Source organism: Ambystoma mexicanum, chromosome 7q, assembly GCF_040938575.1.
Source record: "Ambystoma mexicanum isolate Mex_15411 chromosome 7q, UKY_AmexF1_1, whole genome shotgun sequence".
Classification (NCBI taxonomy): domain Eukaryota; kingdom Metazoa; phylum Chordata; class Amphibia; order Caudata; family Ambystomatidae; genus Ambystoma; species Ambystoma mexicanum.
Window position 1 is genome coordinate 675,128,950 of NC_090941.1, and position 23,199 is coordinate 675,152,148.

At 47.9% G+C, this 23,199-nt stretch overlaps 1 protein-coding gene across 3 annotated transcripts in view; it reads left to right on the forward strand.

Moving 5' to 3' along the window:
- The window catches only part of ATP8A2 (ATPase phospholipid transporting 8A2), a 3,773,191-nt gene that overhangs the window by 795,430 nt on the left and 2,954,562 nt on the right, over positions 1-23,199 (forward strand). The window contains exon 1 of one of the 3 annotated variants that reach the window (XM_069639893.1): positions 4,910-5,015. The exons of the other annotated variants lie outside the window; for them this stretch is intronic. Within the exon in view, the coding sequence (XP_069495994.1) occupies positions 4,982-5,015 (34 nt within the window). The 5' untranslated portion in view covers positions 4,910-4,981. Of the gene's footprint in view, positions 1-4,909; positions 5,016-23,199 lie in introns of those variants that run through there. 3 annotated transcript variants of the gene reach the window in all.

The following is a 23,199-nucleotide window of genomic DNA, read 5'->3' on the forward strand; positions in this document are numbered from 1 at the left end:
AAGTTGGCTTCAGGTGCAAGTGGGTGAATGTCACGAGACCACTCAGGACAGGGCAAAACAGAACCAAACAAAAACCATACGTTACCGTGTGGTGACCTCCATATGCATTCCAAAGGGCTCGTCCAAACCCCAATCAGGTAAGGTGGTCTGTCAACAAGTGCCCAGCAGGAAATACTGGTTTCCTTGGGATGGACTCCAACATATATTCAGTGTGCAACACTCATAAATAAATCGTTTAAATGTAGACCGTATTCATGTACAAAATCACAACATGAACATCTCAGGTCAAAGATCAAAAGGAATTGTTTTCACAAAACAGAATTTTATCAACATCTTAGTTCAAACATAGGTAAGTACAAACATCTCATGTACAAACAATCATAATCAAAGCAACATGTATACGTAACTTAGATTCATTTTCATAACACCGCTAAATCTCAAGAGAATACAAGTTATCCCTGTGTTTACTTTCCACGAGTTCACAGAAAACTCCCAATGGGTTTGTGGTACCCTTCGAAGGTAGTATATAGCCAACGCGTGTCGGATTCCGGATTCATGCAAAATCCATCCTCAGGGCAGGGAAAGTTATTTGTTCAGTTTGGCCTATCAACATGTGTGTATACCTAAAAAAATTGTAAATAATTGTGTATCAGTAAATAGGGTTTGCAATCTAAAAGCGACTGTAATGTAACTCAAGAGTAAAGAGGCACTAACCTTCAAGCTTCGTATATAAAGTTCAAATGAGGAAGAGGCTCTGTTCATTACAGAAAAAAACTCTTCTCAATTACAACTGGTGACTCAAGATATGAACTTACCAAAAGGGCCCCAACGCTACAAAAAATACATAGTGACAGAGGTCCAGTCCAAACCACGCTGTGGGAATCTCATTTAAATATAGGTATTCACTGAAAACTAGGGCAAACAATTCGCCAAACAAGGCAAAGCCTGCATAGTATGCTGTATACGTACTCACCCAGTGGGGGAGCCAAATCCCCAGCGCAAAGGGGAATGAGGGAGAGTCGGCAGTTGTCAGCGGCTGAGAAAAGACGAGGAGGGGACGAGAGTCCAGCTGAAGATCCTCTCGAAAACGCTAGTCAGCACCAAAACGAATATAAGAGACAAGGAACACCCTAGCTCTGAGCCTGAGATCTGAGCAATCCTACTGGACCTTCCAAAAACCCCTTGAAACTAGTGGCCCTCCCCCACCTTGACTTGTTCTGTCCACGAACATTCTATAGACTGCAACTTTGTAACCTGTCCAGCAACTAGCACCTTGATAACCACGGGTTTAGTGTGCTGCTACGAATGTAAAAATAAACAAATAAATGAACTAGGTGACATTGGTTAATGCGTCTAGCTCACCAAGACCTGATTTTTCTCACTCAGCATACCTAGCGCCTCCTACATCCTCCATCTTTTCATTCAGAATGCAGTCACTCTGCTCTTGCTCAAGCTGTGGAGGAGGGGCATACCAAGGCAGCTCCCACGGGTTTTGTGACGGACTCTAGTTTGTACAAAAGTTGAATTTATGGGCTCTAGCAAAACCGCACTGTCATTTATCAGACATTCTCTAAACAAAAGCGCACGCCTCGTGGAGAGCGGACATCATCCCACCTCTAAAATACCTTTGATGGCTTGCATCCGGTTTTGAGGAATATCTGTCTGTTTTTTTATGTAATGCTTTGGAATGATCTGGAAAAAATTAGTTGCTCTCCATCAAAAATACAGACGTAGCATTAAACCTATTTTAACTTTTTAAAAGTATGTAATTGAGATGCGTACATGACTCAGAGCACTGCTCTTCCCATAGCACCAAGGGGACCCATCAGTGGTGGCTGAGTGCTTGATAAAACGTGCATCATCATTTTCAGAGTGGTAGTACGTCACAGCGTATCCTCATTAGGTACATGTTTTCATTTCTTGATGACACACATTTAAACTTTTATACAGCACCAGCTGTATCTAGGTGCAGTGGGGTCACCAGGAATCAAATTTAGAATGGGGCGCAGAGGGGGCCAAAGACAAAAGTAGGGGGCCACAGACTAAAGTGGGGGGCCGCCTATGAAAGGAAATGTTTGACGTCACAAGCACTCCTGCAGAGAGGCTTTTTGTTCACACCAACTACCCACACCCCACTGCACCTCCTCTCCCATCAGAATACAGGCACAAAACCATTCAGTGAGCAATCGCCCATCATCGCGACGCCACTGCCTAGGTGGTATTGGAGTGCCTTACAAAGTTTAAAGTGAGGTGGATCAGAATGGAGAAATGATAGCAGGGGAGGCAGTCTGGCCCGATTATGTGTGGAGAATGCGATACGTGTTGAGGCTTTTGCAGAAAGGTGAGGATGGAAGGTGCAGTAAAGATGTGGAGTGTGAAGGTGTTCCAGGCTCTGAGTGCCCATGGGGTGAAGGCTTGTTTTGTGTTAAGTTTCGCTTGCAGAGTGGAATGCATTGGAGATTTGCATTGGCCTGTCTGGTGTTTGTGTGATGGGTATCCGTTTGTTGTGAAGATAGAATGAGGTTTTGAGGTGGATGGCCTTGCTTAAGATGCTGAGTCTTTTGAAAGCAATTCTCTGTGGTACGGGGAGCCAGTGAAGCTGGGTGTGCACCGGGGTGATGTGTGAGTGATTGGGTGGGTGTATAATGAGTCCTGCTGCCATGATTTGTATGGCTTGCAGGGGACTAGAACCTTGTTGGGGAGTCTAGTGACAATTGCAATTCCGTAGACCGGCTTGGATAGGACTAGTGCCTGGTCTTGCGGCACAAAAGTCGTCAAGGGGGAAGGCTGTGTCTTAACTTGTGTGGGAAGGTCTGGCATGTGCCTAAGGGGCAGATGAAGAGGAGGTTTGGGTTTTAGGCAGTGGGTGGCCATCCAGGTGGCGATGGTGGAGAGACCGTTTCTGGGAGCGTGGAGTTGTGAGGGAGAAGACATTTGAAAGCATATTTATGTGTTGTCTGTGTATTTATGAAAGTGTATGTTGTGAGTGCTAAGAGTCTGTTTGAGGGATTCAACACATTGAGGGAACGGGGGCGGGAGAGGAAGGATCCTTGCGGGTTTGATCGATGGGGGTCATGGAGACAAAGGGCCTCATCATTAGTCCTACCGCCAAACCCCCGGCGCTATTACCGCCGGATCATGGGTTTGGCGGTAATGGAATTCCCCATTCCCACTGAGCCCATTCGGGAATGCCCCATTCCCCATTGGGCTCAATGGGGAATTTTGGCGCTCTTAACGCCGGCAGATTTCCCGCCAGCGGTAATAGCGTGAATTTTCGGCGGATTTCCCCCCAGCTCAGAGCTGGGGAGAAATCTGCCAAAGCCCTGATTTGGCAGACTCTTAAATCCGGCGGTAATAGCGCGACGGCCGGATTTAAGGGTTACCGCCAAACTCGTGGGCCTGATCACAATGAAATAAAAAAGGAACGGACAAGGAAAATCAGCATTGTGTGAGTGGAAGCGTCAGTGCAAAGAGATTGTAGCACAATTGGGTTCAGACGAAGATACTTTATGGCAGAATCCAGATCTAGTAAAACGAAAACTACTAGACTGGGACTGGATCGAAATCAATGAAAAAAGATCTTCTCAAAAATGTATGCTAAACACTCCACCTGAAGCCAAAAGACGCAACACACTCGTGAAATATCTAACGCTATCACCGTGTAAACGATTACAAAGACTGTACCTAAAATTTCGCCTAAACATCTATGAAACCAAAGAGATCTTAATCCATCGAAGGAAGATTTCGGCTGGAAACTCTAAATGTAGGTTCTGTACAGAAGAAGACGAAAATTTAAAACATCTGGTCCTGCGCTGCTCCGAACTTAAAGTTCAACGAGAAAACTGCTTAAGGAAGGAGAGGAGTCGAGTCCTGTCGTATAGTCCAGAAGAATGGTGGATACATCTTCACATTGGCGAAAGTTAATCCCTGCTGATTGCAATGATGAGATTCCTTGATCACATGCAGATTCGGTTGGAGGCGACATCTCCATATTGTGAGGATAAGATAACCGCAAACGATTGACTTGGCGAATAGTGAAGTAATTTAACAAGAAGGCCACTTATTATATATACATAGATCTGGAGACGGAAGGTTCAAAGAGGGCAGAAATAAACGGGAATTAGATGAATTTCCCGAATGGAGATATGCCAAGGTCCATTTGTGCTAAGCTAAGAGAAAGTTTGTTGTCTAGTTGTACTTCCTATCTTGTTTTTGTACTCTATTTTATGTATACTAAAAAAGTTTTTTTAATAAGTTAAAGTTTTCAAAAAGTTTTCAAAAAGTTTGTAAAAACTGAATGAAATAAAAAAAACATAAAAAAAAGGAATGCTGCTGACTACACTTGGGATGGGATTATCAAAATGTTGCACTGGCGCAAGTACAATTAACACCATTGGAAAAAATAGCCCTATTACGTATAGCATATTCTCTCAGCGCATTGTCTGCCGCGCTCCATGTATTTTGGTCTAGTGTAGAAATGCATTGAATCAATATATTTCTGCACTAGAGCATTTTTTGTTGCAAAGTTTCATTAAGAGCACCCTGGTACTAAGTCTTGCAGATTCACACAATGGCATAATTAAGCCAAGGGCTAAGGCTGAGAGGGCAGATCATAATGGGCAGCCCGCCAAAGTAGTGAATGGTACCGGCCTGTGTCTGCTCTGACCCCCAAACCTACCTTCACCTTTGGAACCAAGAGTACTGCTGCAGCGCTATGGGGCATTTTGTGTGTACTAATGTTCAGGGCAGGCAGGGGTCCAGTGAGTGGTGGGGCAGGCTTTGCGCCCTCTCGCAGAGGGACCATGCTAAACACGCAGGCCTGTGCAAGGAAGGGCAAGTCATGCCTTTTGCAGATTATCACGTGGATGCCCAGTAATCAGCTTTGAGCCCCGCTAATGCTTCAGAGATCTCGGGAGGACAGCCGGCTCCAGCCACTTGCCACTCCATCCCCAGGCGCCGGAGTAAAGGCCGCAAGGACGCCATGATGCCGCGCTGGAAGAGGTGCGGCTCCATAGGTAACTGTCCTCCAGCTCCTACAGCTGCTGTGTTTGGTGTGTATGAGTGGAATGTGTAGGCGGAGGGAGGAGTGGAAAGAGCAGAGCCGGGTGCAGATGGCCAGCCTGCGACCGCTAATCCCTTAATGCCAGACAGCTAGCAGCCGCCACTCCGCCGCCCGACATGCGCATGCGCGAAAGAAAGATGCAATACTTTCTGTCACCAGCAAATCGTTCCATAATTACTAACGCCTTGGGTAGGTGTATTTCCCTGCTCTCGTGCACTCTGTACACACTGGATCAATTGGGCTCAATTTTACAGTGTTGTTCGACGTGAAATAATAACCGCAAGGAGAGTGAAGTGCTGCACCAGGCAGACTGATGACAAGTTTAACAGATCAGGTCACAAATACTAATTTTTGTTTCTGGCACAGATATTGTGCGTCCTTTACAGTTTCCTGAGTGACGCTTCCAGTATCTGTTAAATGTCCTTTTTTTCTGCCCCCCTCAACGCTCCCCCGCCCCCTGTTTATAATCAACTTTGTTCAATTGCTCACATCAGCACAGGTAGGAAGTTCACATCAAAATATTATGGTTGTGTATGCCGCTGGCAGTGTGGTAGCAGAGCGGCCATATGCTTGCATGCTGTGGCTGAACAATGTGGCCCTGGGCCATTGATGGGACTATTCTGGTGTATTTTCATGTAAAATACTATCGCCAATGGTGGAAATGGAAAAAATGGGCTGGGGATCCCTCAAGGTCCGGATGGGGGCGGAGTTTGGGGTGGGGGGTGCCCGAGGAGGCAGAGTTGGGGGCGGAGCTAGCAGTTGACCTCAGATCAAAGGAAATGTCCAAAATAATAGTTTAAAACAGCGTAATTTCTTTACATATATATCAATTCCACTTTAAACCACTTCCATGGCACTACTTCACTGTACGGATAATAGTTTTAACCAGTGTTGCTGAGGAAATATTATTTAAAATACACAATTTGCATCCCATTTTATTTAAAAAAAACTCCCCAATGGGTACTATTCAAGCGGGGTGATTTATGTTCGCCAGAAGCAACCTTTTATTTTACTTGAACTGCATCCGCACAGCTCCCGCAGCACCCCTCTGAAAGCAGTTGGGTGGCTGCATGGTGTGTAATTGTTTCAATGTTAATAGGGCTATTTACTTATTCATGCAATGTTTGTGGATACCTGTATATTTATTTATGCAAGGTTTATCGGATACAGGTATCCGACAAACCTTGCATAAATAAATGATCTGGGTCCGTGGATCCGACAAACATTAAATAAATAAATAAATACATCGGGTTGTGGCCGAGGACTGTAACTTCCACTGGTGACCTCTCGCACGGGGTCGTCAGAGGAAGTTACAGTTTGATTGTCCTGCAGCTGTGACCTGAATCAAAGTCCTGTAGGGGAGGGCGGAGCAGCTCAGCAGCACATTGCCGCCATAAGCGCTCTGCCGTCGTTTGCATATTTTTTCTTTTTTCAAATTTGTTTTTCCTTGTAACCCAGCGCAGAGCATGGGTTTGGGGTTTGTGGCGGCTGACTCTGGCCGGATCTCGAGAACTGGCTACACATCTGGTGCTGGATCTCGGATCCCGCGAGAGCCGGCCCGAGTACTAGCACTGACTATCGCTCTTTCTCAGTGCCTCAAGCGAGATAAAAAGGGGACGGGTGTTGAATCAAAAACATTGTTAGGGGGCAGGGCCTAATAGTTCCTGGCAGGGCCTCAGATTCCAAAGTAGATGTTAATGTTAAAGGTATTTGTACCGCGCACCGCCACCAACGGAATTGGTCCCTAGGCACTCAGGCGGATGTGCAAACAACAAGGTGGGGGCGGGGGGTTAATCAGGTGGAGAGGGAGTAGAAAAGTGAGAAAAGTGATGTCCTATTGGCTGCTTTAGTTCGGTTTTCACCGTGCACCGAGCTTGGCTGTGAATATTGGATCAAATTGAGTCCCTGTGTGCTGTTGGTGTGAGTTATGTGTTGTTAGTTGTTGCGGTGTGGTGAAGTGCGTGCGGTTTGCCGTGCGAGAAGGTGGTTGTGTGGATTTTTGTGTGAGTTAAGTATGCAGAAATTTGAGCTTTGGGTTAGTGGGTTTCTTAGTCCTTATGATCCTTGTTCTATGTACCCGGTTGTCCTATGGGGTAGGCATAGTCTTTCTCTTTTTTTCATGTCCATCTAATTGTTAGGAGTGATGGCGTGGCAAGCTCCCAGCTGTGTTATTTCCGACCTTTGTCTACCAGGTTGAGGCGTGCATTGTCCCCCACTCTAATATTTGTGCTGTATTTTTACAATCACCTGCTCCCTTCCTATTTCCTGTCGGTGATCCATTGCTGCCTGTGTTTACTTTGTAGGCCAAGGTGTTATTGACATGCCACCCTTACACTTCCATCCCGATCTCTCTGTGATCGTTCTTTGGTATGACTCTAGCTTATCTATCTTTCAATTAGTAAGTTGATATCCCTTATATTGTTCTTCCCTTACTTCAGTTGATGGGTGGTAGCTTAGGGAGAAAAGAACGATCGGTTTCCTCTCTCAGCATTGTTTCAGCTGTGTATGTGCCCCCATAGGCACTCTTTCTAGTTATGGGATGAAGCGCCAGGATTTGAGGAGATTTCTGAATAGGAGTTGCTCTCTTGTGTTAAGTATGTTCTTTGGTAGCTCATTCCAGGTTTTTGATGTGAGTTGAGAGAAAGAGGATCCTCTGAATGTTCTTTTATTATATGGTTTTGGTTCCAAACAGATGTCGCTGCTGGATCTGAGTGGCCTTGTTGGGTGGTGTACGTTTATTTTTTCTCTTAGGAACTTCACGTCTTGGCTGTGGATTGCTCTTATGCACATTGATTTGAACTTGATTCGCTGTTTTATTGGTAGCCAGTGTAGCGTTTTCAGCGCTGGTGTGATGTGTTTTCTTTGAGGTAGTTTGAGGAGCAGTCTGGCTGCAGCATTTTGTATGCATTGGAGTTTTATTTAGAAGTCATCCTGGCATGCCCAGATATAGGCTATTAGCATATTCTACTCTAGAAATGACGAGAGTGATGACAGTGAGAGTTTTGTTGGCGAATGACAGGAATGGTAGGATCCTTTTTTTCTGCTCGTAGGAGAAAGAAGAATTTCTTGATTAGAGCCTTTACTTGTGGCTCTAGAGTAGGTTCGTTGTCCATCAGGACTCCCATTTTTTTTACAATCGACGATGGGGCTTCTGTTGGCCAGTGGATGTAGTGGTTGTCTCATCCGTTTTTTCTGATGCTCATTATTTCTGTTTTGCCTAGGTTGAGTTTGAGTTCATCCAGTTGTAGATTTCACAAAGGCAGCTCTCTAATGTTGTGTTTTCTTCTTGTGTGTCTTGACTTGTATTTTGTACACTATTTGTGTGTCGTCAGCGTAGTTGTAATAGATGAAGCCATGTCTTTTAATGATCTTGATTAGTTTAGACAGGTATATGTTGAATAATACCTGGGAGAAGGATGATCCTTGTGGTACTCTGCATGAGGATTCTCTTGGGTTGTATTTGAAAGGTTTGATCCAAATGGTTTCTGTTCTGTTAGGAAGGATTTGATTCATAGTAAGGCGTGGTCGGTGGTTCCAATTTCTTCCAACCTCATGATGAGGATATCGTGGTTAACTGTCGAATGCTGCAGAGAGGTCTAGTAGTATCAAAGCAGTACTATTGTCTTAGTCTGCATCTGCCTTTAGATCATCCCAGATTGAGAGAAGTGCTGTTTCCATTCCTCTTATTGGTCTAAAGCCTACTTGTGCCTGGTCCAATAGGCGGTGCTGTTCTATCAATTCTTGGGTTCTTCTATATATGTATGTTTCCAGCAGTTTAGCTGGTTACGGGATGTTAGAGACAGGTCTTTAATTGGAGAGGCCCTCCACGTTTCCTGCTGTATCCTTGAGGAGTGGCTTGGTGTATGCTGATGTGAAAGATTGTGGCACTTTCCCTGTTGAGATTGAATGGTTGAAGACATTTCTGTAGTAGTCCATGGGTGTTCCTTGTGAGAAGATTGATTTGTATATGTCTGGGGGGCAGGGATCCAAAGGGGAACCTGTTTTGTTGCTTTTGTTTACCAGTTTGACAAATGTCTCCAGGCATTTCTCGTCAGGGTGGGTGGGTTGCATATTGTGGTCGCATGGTCTGCTGTGTATGGTCTGTTGGATGGGCATGATTTTGTTTTTGAAATGGTTTGCAAGGTCATTGCATAGTTTCTTCAATGGTATTGGTGTGTTGTTCCAGCCAGGTGGGTTTTTTATTTCATTTATGATTTTAAAGAGTTCTTTTTGGGTGTTTGGTGCTTTGAAGATTATGTTGCCATGGTATTTTCTTTTTGCTTTTTGTATTTCCTTTTTGTATGAGCGGTTATGTTGTTGGAATTAGAATTTCTTTTCGCAGTAATTTTTGATCCTCCATTGTAGTTCAAGTTCTTGGCTTTTCCTTTTTATGGCCCTGAGTAGTGAGGTAAACCATTTTGCCGTTGCTCTTTTGAGTGATGGGGTAAACGGTTTTTCATTGGCGATCTTTTCTATTGTTGTCGTGATCCAGTTGTGAAGTAGTTCTATTGTTTTCTCCAGGTCAGCTTCGTCCATAGTTGTTGCTTGTGGTTTGCTGATTTCCATTAGGTCAGTTAAGTTGCAGTTTTTTATGGTTCTCCAGTTTCTTTTCATGATCGGTGGCTTGTCCTGTTGCTTGATTATTGGTGTGGCCAGTGTGATTACGAAGGGAATGATGAGGTGGTCACTCCAGAGGATCTGAATTTGTGGCGCCGTGGTAATGAGTTTTTTGTTGGTGAAGATTGCGTCTAGTGCATGTCCAGCCATGTGGACTGCTCCTTTGACTAGTTTTTATTTCATTGTTGGTAATTGGCTGGCTAGAGATTTTTGTGTGGTTGTGGTTTCTTCATTGAACCAGATGTTGGAACCACCAAGGATAATCAGGTGATTGTGCTGGATGGTTAGGTTGGTGATTGCTTGCATGAAGGCGTCTACGAAGGTCGCATCGTAAGTTGGTGGTCTGTGTACCAGTATGAATTTCAGGTGTGTTCTGGGGTTTGTTGATAGGTGAAGGATTAGAGATTCGCAGTTATCAGTGTTTAATGGGTCTTCCAGTTTCATTTCCAGGTGTTCCTTGTGGATTATCGCCAGTCTGCCACCTCTTTTGGTTTTTATGTTTGCTTGGACGCACTTGAAGTTATCAGGCAGGCAGTTGTTGAGCGTCATCTCGTAGTTGTCATCTAGCCATGTTCAGTTACGGATAGGATGTTGATATCTCCATCACATTCAAGGTCATAGATTTTGGTGGCATGTTTGTACATTGACCTTGCATTTATTAGATTGCTTTGGAACTTTTTGGTGTGGTTCGGTTTATTTGTTGTTCCCTGATTTGATTTGTGGGTGTTCAATTGGGGTGCTTATCTGTTGACGCTGGTTGGTTGAGGTTCCCTGGAGGCTGGTTCGTCATTGAATCAGTATCTTAGATTGATAGTTGGGTTGTTGACTTCTACTGCTTCATCATCTGCTGTGGTTTGATGTGGATATCGGTAGTGCCCTTCTGTTCTTGTGATATATGGAGTAAGGGATTGGTATCATCCCATTCTCTTTTTGGATCCTCCCGTCTTTTTTTCTGCTGTTCAGGGGAATTCTTTGCCTGTATGGAGATGTCAACGTCGTTGAAGTATCGAGGTTCTGTGATTTGTTGCGAGGTACGGTGTAAGGTATAAGGATTTTTCTGTTACAATGTTTGTCCTATTGCTTTTATTATATGGCAGGTTTGTTCTGTATTCAAGGGGGCTTCTACTGGAGGCTGTTGAGTTTGTGTATCTATATTAGTTGTTCCATGTTCCTGCTCTCTTTGTCGGCATCCAATTCTGGTCTGCCCCTTTTGGGTCCTTGGTGGTAGGAGTTGGTATGGGTATTGAGTTTACAGGGCCAGATGCCCGCCTGTTGTGCCTTGTGCTAGGATAATGTTGAGTTTTATCTTCTTATGTTGCGATGTCTGGATGCTCTCTGAGGGTGACTGTCTGATCAGTCTGTTGGGTTAGGGTGTTCCTCTTTCTATGGGAGAACTGTCCAAGGGAGTAAGGAGTAATAGGCATTGGACGTGTGACACAGTTGGTTATGGGGGGCTATAGGGTGCAGGTTAACTAGGGTAGAGATTTAGGTTGTAATTACTAGCTATTAGTGGATGCTGGGTGTTCTTGGGTGTCAGGGGGGGGGGGGTTAGGACTCAATTATGGCAGGTACTGATAGAATACCCAGAGGTTTGAGATGACAAAGCCTAGGTTTCACAGGTAGTTTACAGTGAGATAGTACTCTTAGCTTTAGGACATCAGAGGGTGGGAGAGGGATCTAGATTTCGGCTAATGCTAAACACCTTGATTCCTGACTCCTAGATGAAAGGAGAAATGCATAAGCTTCACAGAATGGCAGGCAGTAATGAAAACACCTAGATTTGAGACACTAAAATAACGGGAGCAAGTCCTAGGTTTCACAGAATGGCAGGCAGTAATTAAAGACGCCTAGCTGTGAGACACCTAGACAACGGTAGAAGGCCTAGGCTTTGCACAATAGCAGGCAGTAAATAAAACACCTATATTTGAGATACCTAGACAATGCGAGAAAGGTCTAGTCTTCACAGAATGGCAGGCAGTAATTGAAACACCTAGATTTGAGACACCTGGATAGAGGGAGAAAGTTCCTTGTCTTAAAATCGCAGCAAAAATGACTGTGTATTCAAAATATTGTGGCAAAAATGCAGTGTTTTTTCTGCCACAATCATGTAAAGTATTCAGGGGACACCCCCGCAACCCCTGCTCCCCTTAAATGGTATAATGGGGTACACCTTTACCGGGTCCAACCACAGCATTTTTGCCGCTATTTCTTTTACCGGTGACATTTTTGCTGCAATTTTATTACCTGGTACCGGGAGAAAGGCCTAGTCCTCACAGAATGGCATGCAGTAATTAAAACACCTAGCCTTGAGACACCCAGAAAATGGGAGAAAGGCCTAGTCTTCACAGAATGGCAGGCAGTAATTAAACTCCTAGATTTGAGACACCTGGATAGAGGGAGAAAGGCCTAGTCTTCGCAGAATGGCAGGCAGTCATTAAAACACCTAGATTGGAGACACCTCAACAGTGGGAGAGGGGCCTAGTCCTCAAAGAATGGCAAGCAGTTAATAAAACACCTAGACTTGAGACACCCAGACAACGTGAGAAAGGCCTAGTCTTCACAGAATGGCAGGCAGTAATTAAAACACCTAGATTTGAGACTCCTGGATAGAGGGAGAAAGGCCTAGTACTCACAGAATGGCATGCAGTAATTAAAACACCTAGATTTGAGACTCCTGGATAGAGGGAGAAAGGCCTAGTCTTCGCAGAATGGCAGGCAGTAATTAAAACACCTAGATTGGAGACACCTCGACAGTGGGAGAAAGGCCTAGTCCTCACAAAATGGCAGGCAGTAATTAACCCACCTAAATTTGAGACAACTGGATAGAGGGAGAAAGGCCTAGTCTTCGCAGAATGGCAGGCGGTAATTAAAACACCTAGGGCCTCATTATGACCCAGGCGGAAAACCATGGTGCTAATAGCACCATGCTCCATGCCGGTAATTTACCAACTCCGCCATGGAGAAAGGGGGAATTACCACCCCATTACAAGGTTGGCGGGGCGGTAATTCCCCCTTCCTCCTTGGCCCTTCCCCATTCCCATTTTTGCCCATTAGGGCTCATGGGAATGGGGAAGGCGCTAAGTACGGTACCGCAAATTGCGGTACCGTACTTAGCACCAAGGTCCCTTTGCAGGTCGCTACTTTAACGGCTGGTGTAGACCAGCCGTTAAGGTCGGGTCCCGCAAAGGGACCTCGTAATCAGGCACTAATGGGTTAACGGCGCCGCAGCCTTTTACAGCGCCGTGAACCCATTAGCACCACGGTCGTAATGAGGCCCTAATGGGTAGGCATCATGACAGACTCCTTCTGTCATGATGCCTACCCCCGGGGACCCAGACCAAGTCCAGCAACCCCGGAAGCAGGCATCAAGTTTTCCCAAGCAAGCCCAACAACCCCCGCTAGGGGCTATTTGGGTGCAGTCCTGGCGTCTATGGCACCAGGCTCATATGGAGAGTCAGTCCTGGCGCCATAGGCGCCAGGCTCATAGATTAAAACTTACCTGATGGAGACCATGCTGCAAACTTACCTGATGCAGACCATGCTGCAAGAGCTCCAAGCCAAAAGAGGCTTGGAAGGGACTACTTTATCTAGGGACTATTTTTTACTCGGGTGGGGCTGGGGAGGAATACTCACCTGGGACTACTCTGGAGGCTATTTAAACCACGCCCGAAGAGCAGCACACGCTTCACATTATTCTGCATCCAGCAGCGTAACGCTCAACGTGCCTGCAAGTCTGCATCCAGTCTTCTGTCACGCCCGCCTCGAGTCTGGAGCTCCTAGAAAAAGGGAGAAAGAAGGACAAAAGGTTAGAACAAGAGCAATACCTTTGATCCTTACCTGAATTCCTGATCCATCGTGCCTTCGAGCTGGAAGAAAGAAGTAATTTTATGGCCGCCGCCTCGCCTGCTGCAGCGCCCCGCTGAACTCACCGGCCTTCGCAGCATCTTCATATTCCAATGCATACTCCTGCATGTTCCCGCCACACTCCGGCACCTAAGGGGAAGACAAGAACAGCAAGGTGAGCCAAGGGAATACACAAAGGCAATATTAGTTACCCCCCATAGACTTACCTAATTTTACCACGGGGGGTACTAATCCTCTTCACGGGTCGGCACATGTTCCACTGCATCTTTGCTGAACCCCGGCCCCTAAGGGGAAACAAAAGGACAGCAAGGTGAAACAAAGGGACAAACAAGGGGAAACCTTCACCACAATAGACTTACCTGATTTTACCGCCAGAGGCATTATTCCCCCGAGACTTCATACTTTCTCTCAGCACCTGAATAAAGGAGAAAGCAACAGGTTACATATTGACATTATTTTACCGAACTGTGTTGGATAATACAAATCCTTACCTGAACATTACCGGTTGCCACGAGGAACTCTTTGCTAGGGTCAAGCTGCAATCTGCAAGGAATCGGACAAGAGTGAAAGTCAGACATTTGAACTCTTACGAACTGCATACTTACGGCGTCTTGCCTGGAATCTCAGAGTCAATATTGTTCTGGAACTCACCAATTCCTTCGACCCAGTGAAGCAACTGGTTATCTACGCGCCCCTGCGCTCAATGCAGGATGGAGAGCTCATCTTTCCAAACCATCAGCTGAGAATATAAGAGGGGACATCAAAGGTGATCAGTGGGGAGAACAGCGGGAGTGGGGGGGGGGTTAATGCTCAACTCCACAGGTGGTTAATTCCCTTTCTCCATTTGCTGAAGAATATTCCTACGGGCCAAGCAAACGAAACTAGGTGGGCCAGTTCAGTCCGTCATCTCGGCATTACGCGTCACATTGGTGGAGACCGCAGCTGTCCAATTCAGATCGACGCCCTTTTGGGAGGCAGGTGAGCGTAACACCTGCATAGAGGCAGAAAGGCCTAGATCTCACAGAATGGCAGGCAGTAAATAAAACACCTAGGTTTGGGACACCTGGATGGAGGGAGAAAGGCCTAGTCCTCACAGAATGGCAGGCAGTAATTAAACTCCATGATTTGAGACACCTAGACAATGGGAGAAAGGCCTCAGCTTCGCAGAATGGCAGGCAGTAACTAAAACACCTAGATTTGAGGCACCAAGACAACGGGAGAAAGGTCTAGTCTCCACAGAATGGCAGGCAGTAACTAAGACACCTAGATGTGAGACACCTGGATAGAGGCGGAAAGTCCTAGGGCCTCATACCACGGTAGGTGCTAAACCATGGTGCTATTAGCACCATGGTTCATGCCGGTAATTTACCGATTCTGCCATGGCGGAATGGGGAATTATCACCCCATTCCGAGGTTGGCGGGGCGGTAATTCCCCATGCCGCCATGGCCCTTCCCCATTCCCATTTTTGCCCCATAGGGCATAATGGGAATGGGGAAAGCGCTAATTACGGTACCGCAAATTGCGGTACCGTAATTAGCACCATGGTCCCTTTGCGGGTCCCAAATTTAACGGCTGGTCTACACCAGCCGTTAAGGTCGGGTCCCGCAAAGGGACCTCGTAGTAAGGCGGTAAGGGTTAACAGTCACCAGTAGCATTACCGGTGACCGCTAACCCTTACCACATTCCGTGTAATGAGGCCCCTAGTCTTCACAGAATGGCAGGCTGTAATTAACACACCTAGATTTTAGACACCTGGATAGAGGGAGAAAGGCCCAGTCTTCACAGAATGGCAGGCAGTAATTAACACACCTAGATTTCAGACACCTGGATAGAGGGAGAAAGGCTAGTCCTCACAGAATGGCAGGCAGTAAATAAAACACCTAGGTTTGGGACACCTGGATGGAGGGAGAAAGGGCTAGTCTTCACAGAATGGTAGCCAGTAATTAAAACACCTTGATTTGAGACACCTCGACAGTGGGAGAAAGGCCTAGTCCTCACAAAATGGCAGGCAGCAATTAACAATCCTAGATTTGAGACACCTGGATAGAGAGAGAAAGGCCTAGTCTTCACAGAATGGCAGGCAGTAATTAACACACCTAGATTTGAGACACCTGGATAGAGGGAGAAAGGCCTAGTCCTCACAGAATGGCTGGAGGCAGTAAATAAAACACCTAGGTTTGGTACACCTGAATGAAGGGAGAAAGGCCTAGTCCTCACAGAATGGCAGGCAATAAATAAAACACCTAGGTTTGAGACACCTGGATAGAGGGAGAAAGGCCTAGTCTTCACAGAATGGCAGGCAGTAATTAAAACACCTAGATTGGAGACACCTGGATGGAGGGAGAAAGGGCTAGTCCTCACAGAATGGCAGGCAGTAATTAAACTCCTAGATTTGAGACATCTAGACAATGGGAGAAAGGCCTCGGCTTCGCAGAATGGCAGGCAATAACTAAAACACCTAGATTTGAGACACCGAGACAACGGGAGAAAGGTCTAATCTCCACAGAATGACAGGCAGTAACTGAAACACCTAGATTTGAGACACCTGGATTGGGGGGGAAAGCCCTAGTCTTCACAGAATGGCAGGCTGTAATTAAAACACGTAGACTTGAGACACCCAGACAATGGGAGAAAGGCCTAGTCCTCACAGAATGGCAGGCAGTATTTAAAACACCTAGATTTGAGACACCTGGATAGAGGGAGAAAGGCCTAGTCCTCACAGAATGGCAGGCAGTAAATAAAACACCTAGGTTAGGGACACCTGGATGGAGTGAGAAAGGGCTAGTCTTCACAGAATGGCAGGCAATAATTAAAACAGCTAGATTTGAGACACCTCGTTAGAGGGAGAAAGGCCTAGTCCTCACAGAATGGCAGGCAGTAATTAAAACACCTAGATTGGAGACACCTCGACAGTGGGAGAAAGGCTTAGTCCTCACAAAATGGCAGGCAGTAATTAACACACCTAGATTTGAGACACCTGGATAGAGGGAGAAAGGCCTAGTCCTCACAGAATGGCAGGCAGTAAATAAAACACCTAGGTTTGGGACACCTGGATGGAGGGAGAAAGGGCTAGTCCTCACAGAATGGCAGGCAGTAATTAAACTCCTAGATTTGAGACATCTAGACAATGGGAGAAAGGCCTCGGCTTTGCAGAATGGCAGGCAATAACTAAAACACCTAGATTTGAGACACCGAGACAACGGGAGAAAGGTCTAATCTCCACAGAATGACAGGCAGTAACTAAAACACCTAGATTTGAGACACCTGGATTGAGGGGGAAAGTCCTAGTCTTCACAGAATGGCAGGCTGTAATTAAAACACGTAGACTTGAGACACCCAGACAATGGGAGAAAGGCCTAGTCCCCACAGAATGGCAGGCAGTATTTAAAACACCTAGATTTGAGGCAACTGGATAGAGGGAGAAAGGTCTAGTCCTCACAGAATGGCAGGCAGTAAATAAAACACCTAGGTTTGGGACACCTGGATGGAGTGGGAAAGGGCTAGTCTTCACAGAATGGCAGGCGATAATTAAAACAGCTAGATTTGAGACACCTCGATAGAGGGAGAAAGGCCTGTGGCCTGAGGGGATTAGCAGGCCTTGAAAGCCCTGCCTGGGCCTCCGTGAGTTTGTGCATTCAATATTTTGTAAAGGAAAAGAAACGTTGTTGTTTTATTTTTCTCGCGCTCCCAGCGCGTGTGTGGCCTGCTCCTGCTCCCCCCCCTCCCACTTCCTGGTCTTTCCCCTCCCTCCCCGCCTCCCTGCCCGCCCTCACCCCCCTCTGATTGGCTGGGTCCTGCCTCCCCTCTGGCCTACTCGACGGCCGCTCCCCACGCTCGCTTCTTTCTCCAGCTGAGCGTGGAGAGCGGTCGCCGGTGGCCTGAGGGGATTAGCAGGCCTTGAAAGCCCTGCCTGGGCCTCCGTGAGTTTGTGCATTCAATATTTTGTAAAGGAAAAGAAACGTTGTTGTTTTATTTTTCTCGCGCTCCCAGCGCGTGTGTGGCCTGCTCCTGCTCCCCCCCCTCCCACTTCCTGGTCTTTCCCCTCCCTCCCCGCCTCCCTGCCCGCCCACACCCCCTCCCCTCCTCTCCCTCTGCCTATAACCTCCCCCTTCCTGGGCAGCCCTCTGCGGCTAAGGGCCCCAGGCCAAGGGCGACTCCTACAGTGCGGCTCCCTGTGTGTCTGCAGGTGTCCGCAGGGGACGCCAAGCGCAAGTTCCACCTGTTCTCCGGCCCATCCCTCCTCACCTCACCCGCACGTTGCCTCGCCCCCCTATTCTAATTTTCCGGTAAACTAGGGTGTTTCTCTCCTCTCGCAGGAATCTCAAACTTAGGTGGCCCTGACCCCCTACGCATTACTGTTTGCTCTTCACTGTGTTAAACTAGTGCCCTCCACTCACTTCCTGTCTGCATACTCGTGTCGTTCGCCTCCCCTCCTATTCCATGGTGCTCTCCATCTCGCCTATCTACTCTAACTGCTTCTCCATTGACTATCCTGCTCTCCTCACTAAATCCGGTAGGAAAAAGTTTAAAAAGGACATCCTGGTCTCCAACCCAGGCCTCCCTATCGCTGACACCTACACGAGCGCCTGCTCCAAGGAAACTCTCACTGACATTCTCTTCTTCGTGCCTTCACCTGACCTATGGACCCTTCACATGGTCGCTGTGCTCTCTCCTTTCTCCACCTCTCCCATTAATGGTGGCACCCGTTGGGATGTCCTCTTGGCCCCTTTCCACTCCTCTAAAGCCATCATTAATGTCTATGCTAACGGGACCGTCTTGGTCCAAGGCCCTCAGGCCAACCTTCACCTCTTTGATAGACGCTTCCCATGCCTCATCAACTTCCTCTCCGCTCCCGCTGTCCCCCCTCCTCTATCCTCAGCTACCTTACCTCCCCCCTCCCTCCCTGCCCCCTCCCTTGCTCCCTCTTCAACTCCTTCTCTAACACCTCCGCAGGGTGTACCTCTGATCTGTACCCCTCCCCGGAAGTTCTTCAAGGGTGGGAACCTTCTCCACATTGCCACTCTAAACTCTCGCTCTGCCATCAAGCACTCCTCTGACATCTGTCGCCTTCTTGAGGAACTGGACCTCGACGTCCTCGGTCTCACTGAGACTTGGTTCACTGCCAGCTCTGCCACCAGCTTCGACACACTCCTACCTGACGGCTACAAGATCCTCTCCGTGCCCAGGCCCAACCGTTCAGGGGGTGGTGTTGCCCTTATCTTCCCTGAGTGGATTCCTGCCACTGTCACTCCTACGCAGACCTACTCCTCTTTTGAATGTCTTGTCTGCCGACTTTCTCTCTCTCCTAGCCATTCCCTTACCGTGGCTACTATCTATCGGCCACCTGGTCAAATTTCCTCCTTCCTCTCTGAGTGGGCTGATCTCTCCTCATCACTCCTGTCCTCAACCACCCAACTCCTCTTTCTCGGCGACTTCAACATCCACCTTGATGCCTCCTGTCCCCCCACTGGTCTCTTTCGCGAACTCTGCAACTCTCTCTCACTCTCTATTCTCCCTTCTGGTCCTACTCACTCTGCAGGGCACACTCTTGATGCTCTGATCTCTTCTGACCTTCCCCTCTCCCTCCCTCTCTCCACTCCTCTCTCCTGGAGTGATCACTTTCTTCTATCCTCCCACCTCTCCCTCCCTACCCCACAGGCTAAGCCACCCTCTTCACTGCCACCCACCTTCTCGGTCATCCGACCCATGAAGCGCGTGTCAGCTGAGGCTTTCGCTGCCACCTTCTCGCCCCCTCCTCCCCCCTCGGCTGACTCCCACCCCGACACAGCCCTCTCCATGCTCTATTCCTCTATATCTGATACTCTCGACATCCTTGCCCCCGTCATGAGAATCCGCCTGAAGCCCAAAGCCAAATGTAATTCCTGGTACGACTCGGATCTCGTCACCCTAAAACGCAAGTGCAGGGTGGCAGAGAGGAAATGGCGTGCTTCATGTTCATCCTCTGACAAACTGGCCTGCCGCCTGCTCCAAAGGCAATACCGGCTCTCCGTTCTCACTAAGAAGAGAGCCCTTATCCAAGCCCGCATCTCTGAGGCATCAAACAACTCGGCCGAACTCTTTAAAATCTGCAAGGAGCTGGCCAACCCTGCTGCAGTCTCTACCTCTCCTGTCCCCTCACAGGCCCTCTGCACTGCACTGGCCTCGCACTTCATCTCAAAAACTCAGGATATCCTGTCCTCACTCTCCTCCCCTCTCCTCCCTCCCTCTCTTCCTGGCTCTTCCTCTTGCTCTCTTGCAGCCGCCCCTCCGCCCTCCTTCTCTTCATTTCCACCTTTTTCTGCTGACGAGGTTTCCAGACAAGTCCGATCTATGAAAGCCTCGTCTAAACAGGTTCACCCCTGTTCCTCCAAAACCATCAAGGACCACATCGTCTCCCTGGCTCCTGCCCTGGCTGACTTTTGCAACCACTCATTCGCCTCTGGAGTCTTCCCATCCCCCCTCAAGCACTCCCTTGTGCACCCCCTCCTCAAGAAACCCTCTTCCGACCCCTCCTGCCCGGCCAACTATCGCCCAATCTCCATTACTCCCTTCCTGGGCAAGCTCCTGGAGAAACTGGCCATCTCCCAGCTTAACCTCCATGCTGAATCTGTGGGTAATCTTCATGACCATCAATCCGGCTTCAGAGCGGCCAGAAGCACGGAAACTGCTCTCCTGAACATCCGTGAGGACCTGCTCCTAAACCTCGATTCCAACACTCCCTGTGTTCTCATTCTGCTCGATCTCTCCTCTGCCTTTGACACTGTCAACCATGCCATCCTGCTCAACCGTCTCCGTGATAACCTGGGTATCACTGGTCAGGCTCTGGCATGGCTGACCTCTTTCCTCTCTGGTCGACCCTCCCAGGTCCAAATGGGCTCCTTCCTCTCTGACATCTTTTTCTCCACCTGTGGTGTCCCCCAGGGATCCAACCTCTCTCCCTGGCTTTTCAACCAGTATCTGGCACTCCTTGCCCACCGCATCGCCGCCCTCTGCCCCCACTTCCAGTGCTATGCGGACGATACCCAGCTCATTTTCAGGCTACCCTCGGCCTCCTCCTCTCCTTCCCTCATCTCTGACTGTCTGTCTGCTATCCAGGAATGGTGTGCCGCCAATGACCTCTGCCTTAACGCCAGTAAGACTGAGATTCTACTCATCGGCGCACCCACTCCCTCCTTCCCTGCAGCTCTCTGGCCGGCCTCCCTTGGCCCCCTTCCTGCCCCTACATGCAAGGCTAAAAACCTCGGGGTCATCTTCGACTCCACACTCTCCTTCTCTCCTCATATATCTGATGTCTCTAAGAAATCACACTACCAGCTGCACCTCCTCAGAGGTATTCTTCCCTTCCTCTCCTTCCCCCAGAAGCTCACTGTCTCCCGAGCCCTGGTTCTCTCTAGGCTGGACTACTGTAACAGCCTCTATCTTAATCTCCCTGCCTCCACTCTCCGCCCTCTGCAACTTATCCAGAACAGAACTGCGAGACTTGTCCTTGGCCTCAAGCCCAGGGACCGTATCTCTCCAGGACTGAAATCTCTTCACTGGCTCCCAGTGGCTGCGAGGATTAAGTTCAAAACCCTCTGCATTGTCCACAAGGCCTTCTGGGGCTTGGGGCCTAAATACCTTCAACTCTCTCTTCCTAAATATCTTCCTTCACGAGCCCTTCGCTCATCCATCTCTAACTCCCTCATGGTCAGCCGCTTCTCGAAGCAACGCGCTGGGGGTAGATCTCTCTCCGCAGCAGGGGCCTCCCTCTGGAACAGCCTGCCTGCCTCCCTGAAACTTGAGGAGAACCATCTCCGGTTCCGGAAGCACCTCAAAACCTTCCTCTTCGCTTCTGCCTTCTCTCTCCCTCTCCCCTGCTAAACCTGCTTAACTCCCCACTGAATTCTGTACTTAACCTGCATCTGGGCCACTCTCAGCGACCTCGGTCCAGGGCCCAGCCACTCTCCACTTGCACTGCCCCCCTGGCTCCCCCTGCACTGTGGGACTGTCACTGTATCCCTACAGCCCCCTGCTCAGCACTTGCTCTGCACTTACCTCGCACTTGCCACTAGTTGGCCCTTTTTATTTATTATTATCGTTATTATTTCACTACGCCACTTACCTTGTACTGCACTTTTCCCCCCACCTCCTCCCCCTGCACTTTCTCCTTTTCCCCTTACCTCTGCACTTGCGCGATCTGAATGACACCTGGCCTAGTAGGATCGCTTGTCCGTCTTCCCCTTGTTTCCCTCCCTCCCTGCCTCGTCGCGCCTTGAAACACTTGTGTATAGGCGCGTTACAAATACCATATCATATCATATCATATCATATCTAGTCCTCACAGAATGGCAGGCAATAATTAAAACACCTAGATTGGAGACACCTCGACAGTGAGAGAAAGGCTTAGTCCTCACAAAATGGCAAGCAGTAATTAACACACCTATATTTGAGACACCTGGATAGAGGGAGAAAGGCCTAGTCTTCACAGAATGGCAGGCAGTAATTAACACACCTAGATTTGAGACACCTGGATAGAGGGAGAAAGGCCTAGTCCTCACAGAATGGCAGGCAGTAAATAAAACACCTCGGTTTGAGACACCTGGATGGAGTGAGAAAGGACTATTCTTCACAGAATGGCAGGCAGTAATTAAAACACCTAGATTTAAGACACCTGGATAGAGTGAGAAAGGCCTAGTCCTCACAGAATGGCAGGCAGTAATTAACACACCTATATTTGAGACACCTGGATAGAGGGAGAAAGGCCTAGTCCTCACAGAATGGCAGGCAGTAATTAATACACCTAGATTTGAGACACCTGGATAGAGGAAGAAAGGCCTATTCTTCACAGAATGACAGGCAGTAATTAAAACACCTAGATTGGAGGCACCTCGACACTGTGTGAAAGGCCTAGTCCTCACAAAATGGCAGGCAGTAATTAACACACCTAGGTTTGGGACACATGGATGGAGGGGGAAAGGGCCTAACACGGGGGGACAACAGTAAATGCAATAATAACAGCTAGATATGTGACACCTATGCAATAGTAGTACCTAGATCATGGACACCCGGATAGAGGGATAAAGCGGGTATAGCAGTAAATACAATAGCAGTAGTAACAGTAACACAAAGGAGGGTAATAATCAGAAAGACTCCATTTTAAATTCCTAGATAATAGTGCTAGCTGGCACGGTCGGGCCAATTCTGATAGATGGCTGTCTGTTTCAGTCAGGTTGTCTGGGACAATCAGGCTAGATGTGAGAAGCTGTGATCTGGCGCATATGGCTGGGGTACAATCTACTGAAACCAATTTTTGGCTTAGGGCTCTCAGAGAACAATATATCTCTGGTTTGGATAGTCTTTATCTTAGAGCAATATATGGCTAAGGGGTACAGGCTAACTAGATGCAGAATATGGCTATTGTGGGCCAACTAAGTAAGGTACTATTTGCTTAGGGTCGAATCTAACTGTGATAGGACTCAACAGGTCAGGTTAGAATGATTTTCGATGGGTTTGGACAATTTACAGAGGAGCATCAAGTGCTGGTTTCCCTACCTTGTTGGCCGCTGCTGGCTTACTGCTGCAGGCACCACAGGCTAACACGGTCTGGAGCTGCTTCGCAATTAGATGCGCAATCATCAGCAAAAATGTGGCACCAATGTCATTAAAGGAGTGGACA